This window comes from Mauremys reevesii, linkage group 1, assembly GCF_016161935.1.
Source record: "Mauremys reevesii isolate NIE-2019 linkage group 1, ASM1616193v1, whole genome shotgun sequence".
NCBI classification, from domain to species: domain Eukaryota; kingdom Metazoa; phylum Chordata; order Testudines; family Geoemydidae; genus Mauremys; species Mauremys reevesii.
Window position 1 is genome coordinate 149,543,059 of NC_052623.1, and position 25,527 is coordinate 149,568,585.

The 25,527-nt window shown below is 39.4% G+C and overlaps 1 protein-coding gene across 2 annotated transcripts in view; it reads left to right on the forward strand.

Annotated features, from left to right (window-relative positions):
* Positions 1-13,970, forward strand: part of IL1RAPL1 (interleukin 1 receptor accessory protein like 1) — a 1,175,651-nt gene extending 1,161,681 nt beyond the window's left edge. For both annotated transcript variants that reach the window (XM_039511406.1, XM_039511397.1), the window contains 2 exons: positions 9,049-9,219; positions 10,542-13,970. In XM_039511406.1, coding sequence (XP_039367340.1) covers positions 9,049-9,219; positions 10,542-11,260 — 890 coding nt within the window. In that variant the 3' untranslated portion in view covers positions 11,261-13,970. The remainder of the gene's footprint in view (positions 1-9,048; positions 9,220-10,541) is intronic.
* Positions 13,971-25,527: the final 11,557 nt, after the last annotated feature.

Genomic DNA, 25,527 nt, shown 5'->3' on the forward strand with positions numbered 1-25,527 from the left:
CATCTGTGACTGCAGCCCAAGAAGCTTGTATAGCTTCTGATGGTCAATGACTCTGGAGACTTACTGGGGGTGCATAGGGTGTTAAAATGGCCACTAACGGAAATGAAGATTATGCAAAAAGTGTACCCTAGGATGACCAATTTTAAAGGTTTAGGGTGAAATCCTGCCTCCACTGAAGTCAATAGCAAAATTCCTATTGACCTCAGTGGAGCCAGCATTTCACCCTTAATGTCGACCTTGCAGAGCCAGTTTAAACAATGCTGACAAATATGCATCTCGTTGGGCCTCCACTACACCAGGAATGTAGAAATGATACCTAGAGGTTTGCCTTTATGTTTCACTGCTACAGAGAGTGCAGGGATACAAGCTGCTTTGTGCTGACTGAGACCTCTATGGAGATACCTTGAGCCCCCTTAGGGAAATTACACACACTATATCTGGACCCATTCCTTACTGGTCCCCTCTGTGGGGAACTAATGAAAACCTTCTCTCCCCGTCCCACCCGCCATCCCCTGTTGCCATGGCGGAGTTGGCTGAGGGAGGCTAAGATGGAGTAAGCTATACACTGAACTTGTGCTTTGCAGCTGGGGGCTCAATTGCATAGCTATGCTGGGGAGAGGGGGAGGGCAAACTGGTTCAAACTAGCCTCACTGCCTGCTTTATTTTTGTAGTTGTTTCAAATGAGTCATGTAATAAAGAGCTCACAAAAATGTCTATAGTAGTAATCATTTCCCCCTCTACAGCTACATGTTTATAAATATGCATGGGGCTATGATAGGATGTCATATGTCATGTAGGGTTGAGTCGATTGAATCACTTCACGTAATATAATGTGATTGTGCAGCCCAACTTGATATGGTGCAAGGTGTGCTACCCTGATAAATAATTAGAAAGAGCAATCTTCAAATAGTTAAAGGAAATTGAGCTCTCACAAATAAAGGTGATATTTAGAGTTTGCTTTTAATCTCTACCAACAAAAAGATTCAGATGAAGTCTTCAGCTTCCTTGTCTTTGTGTGGTAATTAGCAGGTGTTTTTCCTGCTAAGCGTGGGAGGAAGCAGGCAGTGAATGACTGTGATTCAGTTTATCACTAATGCATGCAAGCCTCACAAAAACAAATCTTTGAAATGGCATAATCTATACTTAAAGCCAAAGTGCAAGCAACAATCAATCACATTTTCATTCTGAAGATGCACTGATGGCAGCTTTAATAGCACTTCTTATGCTAATGAGGAGAAATTAGTAAATTCTCATTTGAAAGAAGAAATTGTATTGTCATCATGTCTCTACGTTTTGCTTTTGGCTGTGGGTTTTTGGTTTTGTTTCTGTTTTTTCATGTGCTGAATTTGTGTCAACTGATTTGCAACCCAGGTGAGGGATGTTAACGTAGAGGGAGATGACATCCATGATGGCAAGGATGACGTTCTGAGTAAGGTTGTTAATGTTGTAGAGTTTCTCGAGGAAGTTGGTTGTGTACTGAAGTAAAGTAGCCCCTTGAGTGGTTTGAGGATGGTTTGTATGAGTCCTAGTATTCCTTCAGTAAGAGGGTCCTGGCCAGATAGGATGAGTCTGCCTGGATTCCCTTATTTCTGTATCTTGGGAAGCATGTAGAAGGTCCCTGGGGTGGGTTTGTGGGGTATGATTTTGTAGAGTTTCTCTTCGAGTTGTTTGGGGAAGGATTTGATTACACTCTCAGATTCCTGGGTGAATTGTAGTGTGAGGTCTTCTCTAAGTTCTTTATAATAGATGCATTCAGAGAGCCTCATTGAGGTAGTCATCATGGTTGAGGAATACAATGGTACCCACTTTGTTTGCTGGTTTGGTCACTGTCTGGTGATTGTATTTCAGGGACTGTATTGCTGTGCTCTGAGAGAGAGAGAGATTACGGTGGATGTAATATTTGTTAGGGATTTCAGAGTCAGTCTTTTTTCCCCTGACCAATCAATGTAATGGTCAAGAGTGTGGTTTTGCCTACTGTTGGGTGTGCAGTGAGCTGATTCTTTTTTCCTATGACTGTTGGTGGGGACATGGCAGTTGTGATCCAGTTGTCTTACACAATCACAACATGTGATCTACCTCATCCAGTACACTAAATGCTGCAATAACAATTATGTGGGTGAAACAAATCAATCATTATGCTCCCCAATGAACTCACAGAAAAATGATAAAAGATAAAAACATATTGATCAGCAAACTACTTTTCACAAAATGATCACTCCATCTTTGACCTCCCTGTCCTCATCCTCAAAGGAAACCTGCATAGGACCTTCAAAAGATGATCCTGGAAGTTTAAATTCACAAATGTGCTAGATATGAAAATTCCGTGAACTCAATAAAGACACTGCATTTATGGCTCATTACAACACTCAGTAACCCACTATCCCTCCTTTGTTCTACGACTGCAGAAGTGTTAATGTCTCACTTCATCTTGAATGGTCTCTTGCAACATGTGTTAATTCCTTATGCTAAACAGTCTGTTCCACCTTGTGTTTAATTCTGACAATCTGGCCTGGTCTACACTACAAAATTAGGTCAGTGCAATGCAGCTTATGTCAACCTAACTAGGGAAGTAGAATTTGAAAGCTGAAGGCAGTTTAGGTGAAAGTGATCATGAAATGGTAACATTCATGATTCTAAGGAATGGTAGGAGGGAAAGCAGCACAATAAAGATAATGGATTTCAAGAAGGTAGACTTTAGCAAACTCAGGGAGTTGGTGGGTAAGATCCCAGGCACAGCAAGTCTAAAGGAAAACCAGTTCAAGACAGTTAGCACTTTTTCAAAGAGACATTATTAAGGACACTAGAGCAAACTATTCTACTGCATAGGAAAGATAGGAAGTATGGCAAGAGACCACCCCGGCTTAACCAGGAGATCTTCAGTTATCTGAAACTCCAAAGAGAGTCCTACAAAAAGTGGAAACAAGGTCAAATTACAAAGGATGAATATAAACAAATAACACAAGTATGTACGGACAAAATTAGAAAGGTCAAGGAACAAAATGAGATTGAACTAGTTAGAGGCATAAAGGGTAATAAGAAAATATTCTACAAATACATTAGAAGCAAGATGAAGACCAAGAACAGGGTAGGCCCATTACTCAGTGGTGTGTGTGTGGGTGGGGAGGGGGAATAACAGAAAATATGGAAATGGCAAAAGTGCTAAATGACTTTTTTGCTTCTGTTTTCACCAAAAAGATTAGTAGCAAGTAGTAGCAATTTGGACATCTAACATAGTGAATGCCAGTTAAAATGAGGTAGGATCAGAGGCTTGAATAAGGAAAGAACAAATTCAAAATTACTTAGACAAGTTAAGTGTCTTCAAGTCACCAGGGCCTGATAAAAATACATCCTAGAATACTCAAGGAGCTGACTGAGGAGATATCTGAGTCATTAGTGATTATCTCTGAAAAGTCATGGAAAACAGGAAAGATTTTAGAGGACTAGAAAAGGGCAAATATAGTGATAATCTATACAAAGAGAAATAAGGTCAGCCTGGGGAATTACAGACCAGTCATCTTAACTTCAGTACCCAGAAAGATAATGGAGCAAATAATTAAACAATCAATTTTCAAACACTTAGAAGATAATAAGGTGATAGGTAACAGTCAGAATGGATTTGTCAAAAAGAAATCATGCCAAGTCAACCTAATAACTTTCTTTGACAGGGTAGCAAACTTTGCGGATGGGGGGAAGCAGTAAATATGGTATATCTTGACTTTAGTAAGGCTTTTGATACTGTCTTGCATGATCTTCTCATAAACAAACTAGAGAAATACAACCTAGATGGAGATACTATAAAGTGGGTGCATAACTGGTTGGAAAATCATTCCCAGAGAGTAGTTATCAGTGGTTCATAGTGAAGATGGAAGGGCATTTTGAGTGGCGTCATGCAGGGATCAGTTCTGGGTCCAGTTCTGTTCAATACTTTCATCCATGATTTAGATAATGGCATAGAGCAGTGTTTCCCAAACTTGGGACACTGCTTGTTTAGGGAAAGTCCCTGGTGGGCCGGGCCAGTTTGTGTACCTGCCACATCCGCAGGTCCAGCCGATTGTGGCTCCCACTGGCCGCTGTTCGCTGCTCCAGGCCAATGGGAGCTGCTGCAAGCAGCGGCCAGTATGTCCCTCGGCCCGCGCCACTTCCAGCAGCTCCCATTGGCCTGGAGCGGTGAACCGCGGCCAGTGGGAGCTACGATCATCCAGACCTGTGGATGGGGCTTTCCCTAAACAAGCAGCGTCCCAAGTTTGGGAAACACTGGAATAGAGAGTACACTTATAATCTTTGTTGATGATACCACGGTGGTAGGGGTTGCAAGTGCTTTGGAGGATAGGATTAAAATTCAAAATAATCAGGGCAAACTGGTGAAATGGTCTGAAGTAAATAGGATGAAATTCAATAAGGACAATGTAAAGTACCCCACTTAGGAAGGAACAATCAGTTGCACACATACAAAATGGGAAATGACTGCCTAGGAAGGAGTACTGCAGAAAGTTCTGGGGGTCATAGTGGATCAAAAGCTATATATGAGTCAATAGTGTAACACTGTTTCAAAAAAAGCAAACATCATTCCCTGATATATTAGCAGGACTGTTGTAAGCAAGACATGAGAAGTAATTCTTCTGCTCTACTTCATTCTGATAAGGCCTCAACTGGAGTATTGTGTGCAGTTCTGGATGCCACATTTCAGGTAAGATGTGGACAAAGTGGAGAAAGTTCAGAGAAGAGCAACAAAAATGATTAAAGGTCTAGAAAACATGGGAAGATTAAAAAAATGGGTTTGTTTAGTCTGGAGATGAGAAGACTGACAGGGGACATGATAACAGTTTTCAAGTATATAAAAGGTTGTTACAAGGAGAAGGGAGAAAAATATTTTCCTTAACTTTTGAGGCTAGGACAAGAAGCAATGGGCTTAAACTGCAGCAAGGCAGTTTAGGTTGGACATTAGGAAAAACTTCCTGTCAGGGTTGTGAAATGCTGAAATAAATTGTCTGGGGAGATTGTGGAATCTCCATCATTGGAGATTTTTAAGAGCAGGTTAGAGAAACACCTGTCAGGGATGGTCTAGCTAATACTTGGACCTGTCGTGAATGCAGGGACTCGACTAGATGACCTCTCAAGGTCCCTTCCAGTCCTACGAGTCTTTGATTCTATAAGTGTTTAACTTAAATTTTGCTCCCACCAACATAACTGCCCAGCTATGCCAACTTAAAAACTCTACATCCATGAGTGGCATAGCATCAAGGTCAATGTAGTTAGGACGACGCAATATCAGTGTAGACACTGCGTTGTTTATGTCAACTGTTACTGGCCTTCAGGAGCCTTCCTATAATGCCCCACAGTAACAGTACAATAGATACAAGCTATCCTGGTGACGACATACACCGCTGACACAAGGAGCAAAGTGTTGACACACATAAGTGATGTAATTACTGCGGTAGCTATATGCTGATGTAAGTTAGGTCGACTTAATTTTGTATGTAGACATGGCCTCTTAGTCAGGCATGCCAGAACAGGCAGACCAGAGGAAGAGGTGATGCAGGGACATGGTATGGGGGCAGGGATGGTGTGAGGTTGGGGATTTGGGGAGAAGGGGCAGTACAGTGGCATTGCATGGGGGTGGGACCACGGTTCAGGCATCTGTGCCACTCCTTTTAGGGCACTTCTGGTGCTCCTACTCTGAGTACCTTTTCCAGACCTGAAGAAGAGCTCTGTGTCTCTTTCTCCAACAGAAGTTGGTCCAATAAAAGATATTGCACCCCACACCTTGTCTCTCTAAATTATAAAATGGACAGTCAAAGGAATCATGTTGCCTGTTTATCTAAGTCGGGGTTGGCAACCTCTGGCATGTGGCTCACTAGGGTAAGCACCCTGGTGGACCGGGCCAGTTTGTTTATCTGCCGCGTCAACAGGTTCGTCCGATCGCGGCTCCCACTGGCCATGGTTCGCTGTCCCGGGCCAATAGGGGAGGCGGGAAGCCGCAGCCAGCACATCCCTCATCCATGCCACTTCCTGCCTCCCTCAATGGCCAGTGGGAGCCGCGATCAGCCGAACTTGCCGACACGGCAGATAAACAAACTGGCCCGGCCCGCCAGGGTGCTTACCCTGGCGAGCCACGTGCTAGAGGTTGCCGACCCCTGATCTAAGTGCTTCTGTTTGTCACTCTTTCTGACAAATAGTTAAAAATAAATTCTGTTTTACTAAGATCCACAGCACATTTGTCATGGTGCCTAAATTACAGAAAAGAGCAAAGCAAGAACAAAATTAAGGATAGCAATTTCCAAAGCCAGAGACCCTCATCAGAGAGAACCTTGCCTCAAGACATGGAATGGAAAAACTAAGGTTCCAAGAGCCAGTCATCTTAACTGCTATGATGAATTGTAAGGTGACATTCTGTGTTTAAGATAATCAGATCTGAGATTAATACGTTTTTTAAATTCTTCAGTACCTCTTGAATTCTACACGTAAATTTACAGTATAGAAACTTGAAAACATATACTACCCTGAATTCTAAATGAAGTCCTATTAGGAATGCAGCTGCCTGCTCCTTGCATTATGCAGAATACTGCACACACGTTCACTAGGTATTGTGTATCTCCATGACCCGAGCTTGATGCCTTCTGCCTTATAGTAGGAAGTCAAGGTGTTAATTTTAACCTGCCTGGTTCTAGTTAACCTGTGATCTGGTTGTCTCTCTCTGTAAAATTGTACCCTAGTTGCAGTCAGTGGAGACACTGGAGCTGGACCCTCTACAGTATAGAAGAAAGGTGTTATTGAAATAAATATTACACTGTTGCATTTATGAAGAAAACCATGACAGAATGCAAACAAATTTCCCTCAGATTAGAAATGTACAAAGTGTCTCAATAGGAAATGCCCTGATGCCTTCAAACCAGTTTGTCTGAATACTCATTATGCCTTATAATGTGTCCCCTAGAGAAATTAATGCAGTCACATACCCAATCAAGGAATTTTAAAGTATCATGGCCATGCTCAAGCAAGTATCATTATTGTTGCTTCTTGTAATGCTATAGCCTTTCAATCAAATATCTTTTTTTTTTTAATGTAAAATTACCAAAGTTTCACACTGCTAGTTGTGGTAGTTTTCCAATAATCTCTTTACCTTATTGCTGATTAATAATATAAGATATACAACCTATTTCTGTGTAATCAGATGCTTTCTCCTCTATAATCAGCTTCTGCCTCCTATTTCATTCATTCAGTAAAGTCACAAGCCATTGGTTTGTGACATGAGACTTGTTTCTGTCTTGATGAATTTTGATATTCCAAATACTGCAGTGAAGCATGACTGAAGGAATTATCCAGGAAGAAAGTGTTTATAGTTCAGGGAGCTCTTCTGGTCTGTTGTACACACACAAACACAGCTCCTTGATATTTGATTCCAATGTGGAAGAAAATGCAGCTCAAGTAAAAAAGAGTATAATGGGGAATTGATATAATGTTATATGTGTAAAGTTGCTAGTGTGGCTGTGGTATGATTTGTATCATCTGTAAATGTTAGAGGATAGAGTGTACAGTTCACAGGGAGAAGGGAGAAGAACAATATGTAAAATGTCATATATTCATTTTGTACAGACAGGCAGCACTAGTCCTGCATTCTGCATGCTTTTTTTAAACAGGAGCTGTTAAAATGTAAAAAGGAGTAAAGTGAGAAAAGGATTTGTTGTTAGTAAATAGCTGAAATCAGCATTGAATGACTATAACATTACTTATGGCACACAGTAGAATATTCAATCAAGCCTCCTTTTCAAGCAATTGATATTCTCTATGGCTGGTGCATAATACTGTCCAGAGAATTAAAGGATGTTAACATTTCATTACTCCTGCCATTGATTTTTCTCTACTTTCTTCACAACAAAAATCAAAATGTGACCTCTTATTCCACTGAATTAGTTCCAGAGCACTTGCCATTATTGACCTCCTAATGAAAATTAATGATGGCTTCTTTCATTCAGTCTTACAAGTAAGCACAGCAAGCAAATTTCCAAAAAGGGTGATTTTTTTCCCCTCAGATTGAAATGAAAAAGACCATATTAAATACAAATCTTACATTAAGGCAGCAGTAAGTGTGCAAATTTAAACACCCAAAAGTCAGAAAATTCATAATATTTTAATTATGATTTCAATTGCATCATTGGGGCCCAATTCTGCAAAAACTTAACCATGTCAGTAGCTTTACTCATGTACAGTCAATGAGACTACTCATATAAGTAAAGTTACATCTGTGTTTAAATCTTTGCAGCATTGGGCCGTTTATTTGTTTATATTGCACGTATTTGGTCACATTCTGCCCTCCTACCCCTCCTTCATCCTGCATAGGGAAAACTGAGGCTGGCATAGCGCAGCATATACACTAAACACTTCTGGGCCCATGATGTGGGGCAGAGTAAGCAGGCCCTGGGTGCTAGATCAGTTACTTTAGGCAGCAGACTTAAGTTAGAACAACATAAAGCCACCTTTGCCCTCCATCAACTTCTCCAGTCTTGCACTGACCACAGTTCGGCTTGACTGGGAGTTCTTATATATTAGGCATTGCATGTATTAAGGTGGTCTAAGATATTGCAGTACAAACATGCAGTGCATGCTAATTAACTTTAATTATTTCATTTCTGGACTTTTGGGTGTTTAAATATGCAAATATTGCACTAACATAGATATTTACTTTCTTTTCTCAAGGCAGGAAAAGGCTTTATATTATTTTTTATTTTAGTGGAATTATCTCCCTCTGCTCAAATAACACCAACCAAAACAAAAAAACAAACAGGTGAATGATTGCTTTTATATCCATCCATACAAATATATATGCACAACTCACCTTCAGGGTAAGACCATGGGCTCTCTTACATCTGTGTAAATTAGGCATAACTCCATCAGTGTCAAAGCAGGATAAATGAGAGGACCCATATCTGGAAGTGAAAACTAGCTTCTTTATCTATGGCATTTGCTGATGACACAAAATTATCTAGTGAAAACATATTATTGTCTGAAGATCAAGTCAAAATACCTCATTTTCTTTCTTTCTTTCTTTAGACAACAAAGATTATGATGCATATCTATCCTATACCAAAGTGGATCCAGACCAGTGGAATCAAGAAACTGGGGAAGAAGAACGATTTGCTCTTGAGATCCTACCAGATATGCTTGAAAAGCATTATGGGTACAAGTTGTTCATACCAGATAGAGATTTGATTCCCACTGGAAGTAAGTTATATTCAGCCGTGTGTGTGTTTCCTATATGGGGAAAACAGAAAATACATATATGTTCCAATAATGTACTTTCTATCATAATATCCTCAGAGTCTTATCTCTGAGTTTTCTCCATCATTTTTAAAAAAATATATTTTATCTGATTTTTGGGGTGCACTTTTAATATATTTGTTGTCTTGCCTCTGTTCTTCCCTAAAATATCACTTGCGTATTTGGTTGGTATTATTTTCAGTTAAGATGATAGGGTTCAGGAAAGACATAGACAGGAAAGCATGACAAGGCCAGTATTTTGTAGGGTTTGGTGAGGAGCCTTTCGATCTATGAATCAAATACTGATGTCCTTAATCTGTTTTAACTCAGTCCATACTTGGACAGATTCCCATGGCCCTGAATGTGCATTGAGTAAAATCTGAGTAAGGACTCAGAATTTAGCCCTTTGCTTATTCCAGAAACAAATCAAGCTTTTTATAGGGAGGATAATAGACTTGTGTTGAAAGTAATACAACAATGGAGTGATGCATTTGTGGCTCTTTTAAGGAATGCTATATGCCAGGGCATTCTGTTAGTATTCACAGCAGATGAGTTTTTGGTGTGGCTACTGGAGATCTTCACAGAGAGCAAAATTAACTAATTAGTGCTTAGTTTTGTTCATTTACTACTTGTTCATGTTTAGTTTGCATAGTCCTGCTCAATTTTAGCTACCGCTTTAGTGAGAAGTTTTAAAGTCCATCTCCATAGCTTCCTGTAGCTTTCAAACTGCCACTTTCTTACTGGATTATTCTAATTTACTTTTACTAAAGGCAGTAACGAATCTTTTATCTTAAAAAGAAAAAAAATAGACACATTAGCAGCAAAGTTGTTGAAAAGATCTGCAATAATCTGAATATTAATTCACAAGAGGCAACATTGTAGATGCCTGAAAAAAAAAAAGATAGACTGAGGGTCCAACCCTACAATTTACACAAGAGTAACTTGTGAGTTTATTATGTATGATTGGTTCCCCTAAATCACATGGTCATTGTTCTGTTACCGCACAGAATGACTTTTAAAACAGAAGATTGATGATGATAATGCATAGCCTTGCTGACATGCAGATGTAGGTATTGTACAAAAAGTTAGCCAATACCCAAATATTCTGATGAATAGAAACCTATTCATGTGAGGGGAGGGGGAGCTGAATGAATGTATGCAATCAATACTTTTCAGTGTTCAGCCAGCTGTTCCTGGACAGGAGAATTTAGCCCATTTGTTTCTACTGAGGTTTTGGGGTGAGATATTTGCTTTGACTGATCTTGAGCAACTGTCTTTTTTTATAGCCTACATTGAAGATGTGGCACGATGTGTAGACCAAAGCAAGCGACTGATCATCGTCATGACTCCAAATTATGTGGTAAGGAGAGGCTGGAGTATCTTCGAACTGGAAACCAGGCTTCGGAACATGCTAGTCACTGGAGAAATTAAAGTGATACTAATTGAATGCAGTGAACTCCGGGGAATTATGAACTACCAGGAGGTGGAGGCCCTGAAACATACCATCAAGCTTCTAACTGTCATTAAATGGCATGGACCAAAATGCAACAAGTTGAATTCTAAATTCTGGAAACGTTTACAGTACGAAATGCCTTTTAAGAGGATAGAACCCATCACACATGAGCAGGTTTTAGATGTCAGTGAGCAGGGGCCCTTTGGGGAACTGCAGACGGTCTCAGCAATTTCAATGGCTGCTGCCACCTCCACTGCTCTTGCCACTGCCCATCCAGATCTGCGCTCCACCTTTCATAATACGTATCATTCACAGATGCGCCAGAAACACTATTATAGAAGCTATGAATACGATGTACCTCCTACTGGGACCCTGCCTCTTACCTCAATAGGTAACCAGCATACCTACTGCAACATCCCTATGACACTTATCAATGGGCAGCGGCCGCAGACAAAAACTAACAGAGAGCAGAATCCAGATGAGGCTCACACAAACAGTGCGATACTGCCCCTCTTGCCACGAGAGACCAGTATATCAAGTGTCATTTGGTGACAGAAATGCAAAGGGGGACCCCAGCCCCCTGGAGTAGGAGCTAAGTGTGCAGTCTGGTGCCTGGAACTACATCCTCGACTGCTGCTGTTAAACATGCATTACAATCTATAAAATACGAGGAAAAACAGGGTCTTGTACATATGTTTTTTGCAGTTTCTTTGTAGCATCAGTCTTCCTGTTTTACCCATGTCTCTTGCCATTCACATTTTTGACTTTGTTTTATACGTCATTGGAATTTGTATATTACGGTTTTTTTAAATGAAGAGACTGCTGTATAGATAGGAAATCTTTTTTGCTCCATTAGTATAGTTTTAGAATTTTTTTAAACATTTCTTGGGAATGCTTGGACGAAGCTATGTTAATATCAGAAGCACCATCCATTTTGTTGGCCTGCCTAGCCTGATACACGAAGGCCATGCCTGCTGCATTTCACCATTGTGAAGAACCTTTGTTCTTAGGAGGACCCCGCCAGTCATTCTGAGCTCCAATTTCATTACTTATCCCATGACAACACTTTTTCCTCCTGCCTCCCCTTATGATGGTCCCATGCTGGGTAACACTACAGACAGTCTGATCATCTACCATTTAACCCAGTAAATGCTTGTCAGACAACAAGATATACCCAATATGTATCAATTGCCTCACAGTAACCGCTACAGAGTGTGTAGAAAGTAGAGTTTGTTTTTGTTTTACGGATGAGTTGATTTGTATCCCTTTTATTTATATAAAGCAACAACCCTAATTCGATCACTTCTGGAACAGTGTGAATGTGTGTATGCTTGTTTTTGTTAAGCATTTGACTTTTTCTTTTCCCCCTTTTAAATTCTGCAAATGAGGTTATTTGCAATTGTCAAACAAGTAAGGTAATAGGTAAGATAATCGGTGTTGAAGTGCAGTAAATCCTGTTGAGATTTACAAGGATGGCTTCCAAACCAAAGGGGAGTAGAAGGACAAATATCAACTATGGTTTGTCACATTGTATTATAGAAAATGGATTTTTCTAAAAAGTAAGAGCAAAACATTTCTTTCCAGCTTAGTATGCATCCCCTTGTATTTGAATGTTCCAATCACTGTAATTACTTTTCAGTGATATAGTCACATTTGAGCATTTTTATATTTTGTTTTAGCTTGTTACAATAAGTAAAACCTTATTGATTTCAAGGTGACTTAAATAAGAACTCAGGTAGTAAAAAAGAAATTATGAATACCAACGAACATCAATGTTGTAAGAATAAACATTTATTTATACAATATTAATATTTAAATTGGACATGGAAGCATTAAAAACCATTAAGTTTATTGAATAAATAAATAAACTAGTTTGGTCTTTAATGCATGATTCCATCTTTGAGGATTGCAGATTACATGTGTGCCGTTGCTCCCAGATTAAAAAAATAAAATAAAATAAAAAATCCCTGTTCAGATATCTCTAGAACTAATGGAATAAAGATCTTGCCCATATTTACATTCAAATGATGCAAAAGTCACTTTCCATTTTAGAAAATTTAAAGAGTGGAGTTAGATTATTTTTCTTTTAAAAGGCCATATTCTCTGCTGGTGTAAATGGAACTAGTGGAGGTGCCGCAATGACCATCAGCAGAGGATTGCGCCCCCCCCCTTTTTTTATCAACAATACAACATGCACAGCTTTTAAATTATTTCAGCAACTCGTTACCTGTTAGGGATTTTCATAACAGCTGACTGGTTTTGGCCAATATAATGGATGTTGTGTGATTTGTTCATTCTTATTATCACTATATTCAAAAAAATACAAGTTTTAATATTTTGGTCTCATTAGTAAGATGTGATTGGTCAAAAATGTGTAACCTGCAGTTTGTGGGCGTTTGTGGGGGTAAGTCAATATTGACAATGTCTGAGGAACGACTATTATGTTGTAACAGTCAAGAATTCTCAGTATCTGCATAACCAGTTAAAGGAGCTTTGGGATGTGCACTGATTTTTATTTGCTGAAAAATGTTTTTTTCTCTGACAATTCGCTCGGGTCCTTTTCTACAATCTGTTCTTTATTTCAGTTGTGTCCCCCTGGACATGTGCCAAATATCCACAAAATGGAAATGAAGCTGCCAGGGCAGATAGAATTTCAAGACAGCTTTACAGATTTGATTATTTTCAGATTGTAAGATGGTTGTTATTTATTTTATATTATAGATGCCTGCCAGGAACTGATGGCATTTAACTTCATTTGACTGGATTCTAAATTCTTCCAATACCCAGAAAAATTAAAATATTGTAAAATCTTTCCCTTGTCCCTCCCCTTTATATTTTTTAAGATGAAGATTGAGATGTGGAATAAATATAGAGTGTAACAACCTGGCGACAGTCACATTCTAGGCATTGGTAGGTGTTTCTTTAGCCACATTGGGGGTACTTTTTTGTTGTTCTATTTTTAGTGTAGATTTAAGCACTTTGAATAGCATGATTCAGGGATTGATGGATACTATTTGATATTCACACTATTTAAGAAAAGTTTTCTTATTATGCTTTGTCATATTATTCAACAAAAACAAAACAAATGAAAAAAGAAATACATGGAGAAGCTATCTATGGCTTTAGAAACATTCCTCCCAGGTATTCCTCTTCTATAAACAGCTCTGTGTGAGAAACAGTGAAGGAAACTGTCATGTGTTCACGTGCTCTATGTTTGACAAAAGTTCTGTTAGAACGCAAAATAAAAAGGAAAAAAAATTAATTTGCCCTAGTGCTTAGGCTCCATCCTTTTTTTGTTCAGATGTTCTAGTTTTTGATAATGCAGTCTGAAGTGTGCATGCAACAGCCAGGTGCAAGGGTTAGCCATTTAAAAAAAAGCACTTTATCTTTGAAAATTGTAGTGTGGTGATTGGACAAAACTTCTTATGCCTGGTTTCCATCTGTCACTAATTGTGGGTATGTATATGGAGTCGATGCACATGAAATATCTAGATACGGTGCTCCATCATTATAAGATTATCTTATCAGGCTACTCCTTGATATAAAGCTAAAGGACTTTCTCACCCTGCCCCATGGAAACTCGCTATAAACATCCCCCTTATAGAGGTTCAAACACAGCTTTACTGAAAGGGAGGACTGCACAGCATGCAGCTGATTATTTTGAAGATAAAGTATCTCTGGGCTTGATTCTGCTCTCAGCTACATCGGTGTAACTCTACTGCAGTTGATGAAGTTAACCCAGTGTAAAAACTGGTTTAAGTGAGAGGAGAATCAGGAAAAATGGATCAGAAAAGAACATGTATTTACAATTAACGATGGGATAAAATTCTGACTCCTCCCCCACCCCCCACTGAAATCAGTGACAAAACTCCCACTGACATTCGTGGGGCCAGGATTTCACCCCAGGAGTCTACATCATAAAACGCTTTGGCATTCTTTCTTTCTTTCAGGATGACTGGTGCTCAGGTTACACATTTTTTAGCCTTAGATGCAAAATTCTTGCATTTGCTGTTTGCACCCATCTGTTAAAATGAAGTAGACATTACATAATGGCAGATAATCAGACTCTACATATTTAGAAAACCTGTTATACTTATCGGATTAAAATGCACATTTTAGTTGAATTGCATGCATTAATGATCCATTTACGTTATAGATTGAGCAATGAGATTTTGGGGAAACAGGCCCAATGAGCAGGCTTCCTTTTTTCTCAAACTTAAAAAAAAAATTGTTATATCTACAAACCTGGGAAAAACTTTATTAGAATTACAATAAAGCAGACGCTAAGAAAAGCCAATGGAATAAAAGCCAAGGTAGAAGAAGGGGGAAACATCAGCCTGTTTCTTAATTGGGTTATGGACATCCTCTGTTATGGAGTCCAGCCGCAACTCAGTCCAACCTGCATAAAGCAACTGGCATGTGCCACATTCTGCAGATGGATCAACAGTGTCACAAATTCAGCCCTGATATCTAGCACACTGCTGAATGATTTTGCATTTGCTAGTAACCCAGCAGCACACATAGTTGTTGGGGAATCATCCATAGGGAGACAAAATCACAAATCCATAGAGGGAGACAAAATTTTGTTGGCACTAAGAATCTTCCTCCATAACAGGCTTAGTGCATGATCCAGAACAACTATTTTCATTCTTACCCTCCCTGCCCACATTTCTACCCCTCTTCATAAGTGAACAGGAGCTTTGTTTGACTGGAATTAGACAAACATGGGCAGTTTCATAACACTTGGTATCTCCCTGCATAATGCTTGTTTCAAGTTCCTTAGCTGTTTATCTCTGCCACAGCTCTAGCTCTGTTAATAGTCATTAAGTGGAGAATGAGGAATGAGCATTACACCCTTCATGTATGATTCAGTAGTATCACTGGTTTTGTAGGTTGAATTCAGCATTGACACCATGCTGTCTCTTGGGGCATGTTATTTTGCTGAACAGCTCCCCATTGACACTGGACATGACACCAATAGAGGACAAGGCAGCATCACGCTTCTCTAACTGAGCTTTGGTTGGTGTTCCAGAATCTGCAGAGCCTTTGGAAGTAAAACCAATAGAAATGAACATTAAGATTTTTTTTCTTTGCAGTTTTGTTTTTAATTCTGTTTGAGATCAAGTCTGGTCTTTGTACTGTACTAATAGTGTCTATGAGCTGGGTAGGCAAGACTTCAGTGCATTATATCACACTCAGTAACCAGAAAATGTAAAAAAAAAATAAATGGAAAGATGTGGCCATATTAACAGTTCAGTATGTGGTTAAAAAAAATTAAACCTCTCCCCAATGTGCCTAAACAATTCATATAGTGCTAAGGGCTTGTCCTGTTTGTAACAATGAGAAACTTGACTCAGAAGCTTAACAGCATTCTCACATATTATAGTCAATTTCCTCAATAACATCTTTACATAACCAACCAGTATTTGATTAACACATTTGTGTTTCTGTTGAATTCAGGTTGCATGGCTTTCAAGAATTCTGGCAGCTAGTTTTGAATGTTGTATGAAGTACACAATCCCTATCCAATACATGGTTATAGAAAGGCCCACACTACGGTGGTTAAACTGAGATTTTCATTTCATTTTAGTTTGACAGATGCCATTTTCTCCCTGACTGGTGTCGGATATAACAAGGGGCGAACATAAATGTTCACGATAAAGTTAATTTGCTTTTTAAAACCTTACCTCCTCTTTTAATTAAATCTTAGTTTTCTCCCCATCCCTGAATATAAATAGCATAAATATCAATTCTTCAGGGAAAATAAGTGCCCAATAATCACACACACATCTTCAAAGGACATTACAAATGTTACCTAATTAATCTCCACAACCAATTCAGAGGAGGCTAGGGAAATTGTGTCTTTACAGATGGCAAACTGAGGTAGAGGGGTAAATCATCATCTGGCTTGCACTTAAGGGACTAAAGGGGTGTAAGGTCCCTGTTTGCTCCCTTGTGTCAGGGTGGAAACCAGATGGAGCCTTTGTTCCATCTGCCACAACAAGTGGGCCAGCATATCTGCACCAGCATATTGAGTGACATATGCCAGGTCAGCTATAGGCTCAGCATAGGTCCTTTCCCCTCAACGCAACAGGGAGACTTGGAAACAGATTGTGCCTTCCCCAGTCTTTTCGGTACTCATGGTAAACACTATGGTTGAGTCCAGCAAGTTACAAAGTTAAGATGAAAACATCAAAAGTATGATGACAAATAACTCCCAGCCTGTGCTCCAACCACACCTCACTGCTCCTGATCTTAACCTTCATTCCTTCCGTTCCGCCCCCCCACACACCCTGCCCCCTTCATTTACCTTGCATTCTCTACAGTGCTCAAGATAAAACTCAAAGCTTGAGGTGCATCCTTCAAGCCTGGCTCATATGAACATTCTTTACCTGTGGGACTATTTGGGTGAGTAGATGTCACTTGCAGGAGCAGCTTTTTAATTTGTAAAAGTACTCGTATTCACAATTCACACCCTTTTCTTCATCCCCAATGTCTTAACAGTGCCCTTTTGGGGTAACATCCCTTTCTTTTAAGCCTGTGTGTAATCTTTCTCTGGTTCATACACACCCCTGCATAAAACAATGATGCGGTGACTAATGCCTATGATTTACCTTATTGTTTTGGCTTCAATTCTTAGCATAGATTGTTTTCCCCAGCAATGCTGTAGGCTGTTGTTTGGAAGCCTGTTTTAAATTTGTTTTACAATGCTTGTGTGACAGGTAAACAACAGTGTATGTGTGTGTATGTTTGGTTCTTTTAAAAAAAATTTTAAAAAATCTTCATTACAAGCTTAACTGGTGAACAGCAAAGAACTTACAAACTTGGAAGAAATTGTTTGCCAGCATTAAAATTCTGTGGTGAACAGCTCACTGCTGCTCTAATTATGTACTTAGGGACACTTTAAGTAGACAATTAAAACAATTAGTATTATACATGTAACTTTAGCGTCACATTAGAATGTTGTACACTGGTCTTCCTAAAACCCAGAAAGCATCAAATGGTGACAATTATGTAAATACAAAGTAAAGAGAAAAACATCCACACCGCTTTCTTATTGTCTCTAATTTGCAAAAATTACAAAGAAATCATGCTTCTTATTTTAGATTACTGAACCCATTTCTACTCAGCAAAAGCATTTAAAATGTAAAAATGCAACCCTTTACAAGACGTATAGACTCTCAAGAAGAGAAGTGGTTTCAACAAATGGAAAAGCATTTGCATGTGCTTTTTCTCCAAAGATATGTATCCAATCATATAATCATTCACAGCACTGTAAAATAAAACAGTACCAACCTGATCCTGTAAAAGTAGACTAAGTCCAAGTAAAATGGCTTTGCTCACATGAAAATGCTCTGCATGTCTTGCAGTGCCAAGGCAAACTTGTAGTGATCCCACTGCTAGGTATGGATAGATTTGGGAAGGAAAAGGAAGCCAAAGCACCATTCCCATGGTTCCATTCCACATACCTTTGACCATGTAGATACTTACTGTACACTGGCTTACCGGTCATGCTCACTTTGGGGTGGGGTAGGAGGGGAGGAGGGGTGACATGCCTGCTTTTCCTTATTTGTAGTTCCCTTTGAAGGCTGTATCTTGTGATGTCTCTAGAACAGAGGTTGTGTGAAGTTGTCCTGTGCAGGCGGCTGCTTGTTTTGCTCCCCACTCCACCTGTAATACACAGCAAAAGTTAATTGTTTCCGCTGCCTCCCTTTGCCACATTAAGCCCTTACATACCTGCATAATCAGCCTCTGGATACAACAAGCAATGGATCTGATCATGATTTCAAACATCACCTCCCTGTAGAACACTGGGTACCTAACATTCACCAGGTGTTTTATTTCCCTCTCCTGTAATGTTGAAAGATACTTATCACAAAGCTTTGTTACTGATACTAAAGGGTTTGGAGACAGGATGACCATATTCTCTTGAATCACTGCTTGATCGCCCCAAGAGACCCATCATTGTATATAATGATTATAGTGGCACTGGAGTGCATTTTTCCCCCTGAAGTTTGATTGTATGAAATGGTAATGCTGGACACTAATATGCAAATAGGATGCTATGTCTCAACTTTTTTTTTAACAGTTAATTTACTGTGAACCTTTCTATTGACTTCACTTTGAGTCAGATCCTAAGGCCCCAATCCTGCAGAGATGAGTGCTTAATGCACATGATTAACTTTACCCATTGGGACTATTCACAGTGCACAAAGTTAAGCCCATACATAAACCTTTGGAGGATTGGAGCCTTTGTGCACAATTTCCATAAGTAGGTAATTTTAGGTAAAGCATTACTATGCATCGTTCAATACATAACTAGACAAAATGGCCAAAGAGACTTATTACAACCAGAAACATGCATTAATTGCCAGTGGTAAGAGTGACATTAGGCAGACTTCACTTTAACAAAGCAATGGAACTGTGACTAAAATTTATCAAAACTAAATTCTGTAGAGGAATATCTTAGCGCCACCTTTAGTGTCTTTGGACTGAAGGAGATTTAGTTTCTTTAGTTGTCATGTCAATGAGAGCTGGATGTGTGTGTATATATATATAATTAATTATATATAACAACAAAAAATTGCAGTGATAATAGTACTTGGGAGTGCAGTGCACTACACTAAATTAACAGCTCGATGAGAGTCCGAATAAAGCACTTTATCATCAAACCTGTCAGTCAGTCTTCTGAGCGTTTAATGGAAAGAAATAGATGGATGCCATGTGGGACTTTGGGAGCATCTTTCCACACATACTTAACCCTAAGGAGAAGGAACTCCACTGCACTTACACCAGCGTACAACTGGTGTAAAGGAGAGCAGAATCAGGCCCAGAGTTTGTAATCGGCACCCACAATCAGCAAAGATGCAGATTAAGCAAAAACCTGTAAAAATGATTTTCCTATTTTAAGTATTTTTGTTAAAGATGTAGAATTTCTATCTTTTTCAAGTGTCTTTCACTGATGCTATATAAACTGTAGCTCAATACATATGTTCCTTCCAAGGCTTACCATAGGGGTACACATGTGAATAAAAACTGCAGAAGTTGCCTCTTTCTTTAGACACTTTGTGCAAACCCACTGAAATTAAGGTAGACACACTATAGTTAAGTAGAAATGCAACAGACTATATTATGTGTACTGAATGTTAAATATTTTACCTAATGAGAGTAACTTATATTCATATTTAGTTAAATAATATAAAAGGGGCCATAGATAAGAGTGCATTTTTATTAGTGATGCTATACATGCTGCTGAAAAGCAAAAGGTAAATGATAGAAATGTTACCCAATTTCAATGTATGTTACTTTAAACAGCATATTTATGTTATCCTACAGTATATGACACCTTTTAAAAAATTTACCATGTTTGATACTTTAAACTGCATAGCTTGTTGTAACAAGTATAACATATTTAGCATTTTGTACTTTCATTGATTTTTATTCTTAAGGGAGAAAAGACATCAGTCACTAAATATGAATGCTGCACATGTTAGCAATAGAGATATTGATTTTTGTAACTTTGATTGCACTTGCCTTAACTTTTCCACACACACGTGCGTGCACGCACACACACAAAGATTAAAGGAAACAAAAACCACAAAAATAGGCAAGTTCTGCACCGAATATACTTTTTGCATAATTTAATGAATAATGAGACATGAGCCTACTCACTACAATCCTTGTAAAGAGTATATGAGCACATGATGCCGTAGGTTTGTTAAAGCACAAGGTGTACTTTGTCTAGATTTAAAACAACAACAACAACAAAACTTTTGGTGTAACTTTGCTTTAGGTTTAAAAAAAGTTGGATGTTTTAAAAAAAACCCTTTATTACTTGCATATGAATATTTTTGTATAATAATATCTGAAGAAGGTTTTAAACTGGAAAATTACTTGCTTTATGGCGTGCAACTTTTAGAGAAAATAAACAGGGTATATGTCCAGTTTGTAAAAATGTTTTCCTTTCAAGATTGCTCTTTCACTGGCTAAATGCAAGGTTATGACAACTTTAAATACTTCTTTTGTGAACTGACAAAAAAAAACAAAAAACAAAAAATAAAATTATGTGAATAAGTTGCGTATGCAAACTTTTTTTAAAACCAATTGTCCAGATATTGCCAATAATAATCTAGGATAAGCTAGGAAGATTCCAGTTCGGTCATTTTATTTTATAGACATACTAGGCCAGACTTTCAGCTGGTGCATCAGTGAAGCTGAGCCAGTTTAGATGAGCTGAGGGTCTAGTTTTTTGCATATAAATTTATTTTTAACACAAGGTATATTCTATTAATGGGGAAACCCAGCAGTATTAATATCTGCTTTTCTTTCATGTGCAATTGGTTATTATTAGCCCTTCAGTCTCGGTCTGTAGTTTGCATACAGGATTTATGCAATATATATATATTATATTATAATATATATATTATAGCTACTCAGTTCCAAATTGCTTTTGATTGAGGTTTATAGATTTCTTCATATTAAAGCAAGTAGCTAGTGCAGAATAAATAGCAGAGGGTCTCTCACACTTTGAGGAAGAGTTTATTTAAAAAAAAAAACCCTAATACTTGATTCACCCCGCATTAGTTTATGCCAGTGTAATGCAATTGAAATCACTGAACAGCATAAAATTGGAATAACACAGTAGTGAATCAAGATCACAGCCTTGTGAGTGTGTGTGCGCGCGTTTGTGTGCATGTGCACACGTGTGGAGTGGGAGTACAATCTTGGATTGTATTGGAACTGTACTGGAGTAGAACTAAGGCAATATTGTCATTGTATAAATAAAAGCTAACTTGCAACCATCCAACATGTTTTAAAAGACTGATAACAATTTTAAGGTCCATAAGCATGATTCAGTGGTTGGATCAGGAGGAATTCACTCATCAGTTCTCAGAACAAAACACAAAGGATTTGGTTCTCTTCTCACTAGCAGTAGTATAAATAAATAAACTACTCAATGTAGTTATACCAGTGTAAAGCCAGTGTAAGTGAGACAGAATCAGCCCCCTTTGCTCCTCCAGGCTTTTACTCCTTAGAATCTCCATGTCCCACCATTTTTAAAAGTGTAAGAAACTTTTGGCTTGTTTCTCCTTTCACTTTCACCTTCACCAGTTTTAAATCTGTGTAATTTCACTGATTTCAGTGGTGTTGCTCCAGATTTTCATCATTGTAAGATGGAAATCTGGACTGTAGTGTGAGGCCATAAACACAGAGCCATGCTTTAAGCTGCAATTAGAAAACTTCCTAACTTGGAAATCCCCCTGTTTATTAAGATCCCTGCTGCAACTCATCCTAGACTTCTCTGGTAACTGTGGAGGATGAGGAATGCTAACACCACCCCTCCATCTCCCTTTAGTATAAAAGATAAACCAATGTGTATATACACAACAATTCAAATAAAATGTCAAATTCCTTATAATTATTTACGCTATGTCCCCTTATCAACTGCATTTAAATAGTCCTGACCAGTAGGCTAAAGATCAAGTCTTCGAAGGGGTCAGGTCAGTCTTCCAGACCATGTTCGCAGTTCTGTTGGGTGTGTGTAGGGGGCTCACTTCCTGACAGAGTACCAGCAAGGACTACATCCTCTCTTTGTTGTGTTGGGAAATACTGAAGATTCTACCCGAGAAGTCCTTTTGGAGTCTCCACAATGTAGAGTCTGGGAGTTTCTGCCAAATTCCAAAGAGTTCCAAATGTCAAGGAGTTTTAGAGCCAAACTTTGTTCCATAATGCCCATTCAGGTAGTGCTTTTGTTGTGTTCTGAACACTGAAGTTTTGTTGTTGCTGAATTTTTATTTCAGCACCCCATTTTTGAATTTCCTTCAGGAGAGACCACTTAGGCTTAAACTGTATTGCTGGCACAGGTAAAGGCATCTTTAGCTGTCTTCCCATCAAAAGATCTGCTGGAGATAGTCCAGATGCAAGCACTGTTGACCAATATGCCAGGAGTGCTTTATAGAAGTCCACTCATTTTTTTTTGCAGAAGTCTTTTTAAAGTCTGCAGTGCTCTCCATCGCCCTGTTGCTCTGGGGTTAATGTGGGCAACCAGTATGCTTTCAAAATCAAAGTCCTGTGCAACTTCTAGGAATGTTTCAGAAGTAACTGAGGCCCATTATCAGATATGAGGACTTCAGAAACTCCATGTCTTACAAATATGACTTTAGTTTCTGTGCCGATAACAGGTCTTTGGTCTCCTTTTAGCTACTTTCACGTGAGCACTGCTCCTAAGCCATATGAAGATATGTCCGCCACTGCTGCTGTTGTATAGTTTACTGAATAGTATGCCAAAATAGGTGGCGATGTCAGCAGTTCTTTTTACTTATTAAATAGGTTTTGTGGTGGGCTACCCCAGATCAAGATATTGGGCTCATTAAGGAGATCTCTTAAGGGTGAGGTTTTTTGGATAAGCTAAATTTGGTACGAATTTTCCAAAAGGATTTGTCGTGCCCAGGAATTTTCTTACAGCAGAAACATATTTGGGTTCAGATAAGGGGAGTAATGCCTTCAGTTTTTCTAAATCAAGCTGAATTCCCTGATTCCTAATTATGTGTCCTACCAATTTTATCTGCTCATTACCAAATTCATATTTTTCATTCAAAATGAGACTGGCTTGTTTGGAAGCGTCTCAAAACTGTATGTAGTCGCTCCTCGTGTTCATTTTTAGCTCCACCATATACCAAACACATCATCTGCATGGTAAAGGTTGCCAAGCAAAACTGACACAATCTAAGACATTCTCTTTTGAACATGTTCTGGTGCTGAAGACATGTGAAACGTAAGATGATTGAAATAATACCTTCCAAACACAGTGATAAATGTAGTCAATGGTACAGACTCTTTAACAAGGGAGATTTGTCAAAAGCCTGGCTGTAGCATCTAAATTTAAGAAGATTTTGGTTTCTGATAACTGAGCTAATCTCTGGTCAACAACAGGAAGCATGCCTCTTTCTCTGTACATGGTTTTATTAATTTATATAAGTTCCACACAAATCTGGATTGTGCCATTGGGCTTTGGTACTTTGATCATCCCTGCACAGTTGGCTCTTCTATCTAAGAAATAAACCCTGTATCTTCCATTCTCTTTCATTCTTCTTTGGCTTTCCCTCACAAGGATGTAGGAATGTGGAGTGGGGCTGTAAAAGAAAAAGGAGTCTTTGATGCTACCAGATTTATTTTGTAGCCCCTTGACAGCTTTCCTAATCCTGTGAAGACATGTGGATACATCATCTGTATAGTTTGGTTCTTTTCCCCATTCGTGCATTTCAGTTTCTCTACTAGCTGTAGTCCTTGTGTTGCTAGCAACCCTATCATTGTTGCCAGCTGTGGCTTGGTGTCTTGCCTCATCTTTCACAGCTTTACCAACCTCACCTCCTATTTAAGTTCTTTGGTCTCCCACTCTCTAGCTGTGTAATATTCTTATGTTATAAATATTTACTACCGGTATGTCAATATGGTCTGATGCAGTCTCTTCCCTGCCCCCAATGTAAGTCACATTGCTGTTTCTCTGTGGTTTCTTGCATTCCTCCTTTTATTTCAGCTTTTACTAGTATGAGATCTTGGCCTAACTGAAGCTATTGTCTTTTATGCAAACAATTATTTTGTCTTATTAGTTCTTCTTTTAATCATTCCATATTTGCAATGTTCAGCAAGACTATGAACTACAGTAATAAAAGTCTCAGCTGTTTCCCCTTGTTCCAGGCACTTCCTATTAAACTGGGCTATTTTGTATATAATATTCTGTCTGCCTGTGAAATGGGCATCAAAAGACTCTTTAACTTTGGGGTTTTCTTTCTTTTCTTCATCAGTGAGGGGCAGAGCACATAGTTATCATCTGCAGCATCGCCCATGGCATAAATTAGGGAATTTACGAGATATTTTTGGGCTTTCTCTGTTAGAGCAGAAGCCATCCAGAATCGTTCATATCCATGGAGCCAGCAAGGCCAGCTGCCAAAATCAATCTACTCTAACAGAACCATTTGTGTTATGGGTTCTATCGTGTGATGGAGACAGGGCTCTTCCTCTCTCCTGCTGCAGCTTTCACAGGGCTCCTCCATGATTTTCCACTTTCCCCACTTACCCACTACACTGGCATCCTGGGGCTCTTTCTCTCCCCCTCCCATTACACCTCCTTTAGAGAAAGGAATTCACTCACTTCTGACACCAGATAGTGTGAGGACATGCCTTAAGCAGCAACTAGAGAACTCCCGAACCAAGAAGTGCCTACATTTGTAAAGTTCCCAGCTTCAACACATCCTGGTTCTTTCTGGTAACTGTGGAGAACCAGGAATAAGGATGCTGAGCACCGTGAACCATGCACTAATAGATAATAGGTTTGTGGAAGCTTGATCAAATTTCTCCACATTTTGTTGCAGCAGGGGTTTAAGTTGATAAAATGAGCTAGCGTTCCAGTTGCCACAGTATGCCATGCTGTAGAATATGCTATATCCTGCCCATAGGCACCGACTTCTACTGGCACCGGTAGGTGCTCGAGCCCCCTCTGCCCCCAGCACCGCCCCGACTCCACCCCTGCCCAACCCCCTCCCGCCCCATTCCAACCCCTTCCCCAAAGTCCCCATCCCAACTCCACCCCCTCCCTGCCCCTATTCCGACTCCTTACCCAAATCCCTGCCCCGGCCCTGCCTCTTCCCCTCCCCTGAGTGTGCGACGGTCCCGCTGCTCCTCCCTCCCTCCCGGACCTTGCTACAGCTGTTTGGCAGCAGCAAGCGCTGGGAGGTAGATGGAGGAGCAGGGATGAGGTGTGCTCAGGGGAGGAGATGGAGGTGGAAAGGGAGGTGAGGTAGGGTGGGATGGGGAGCTTG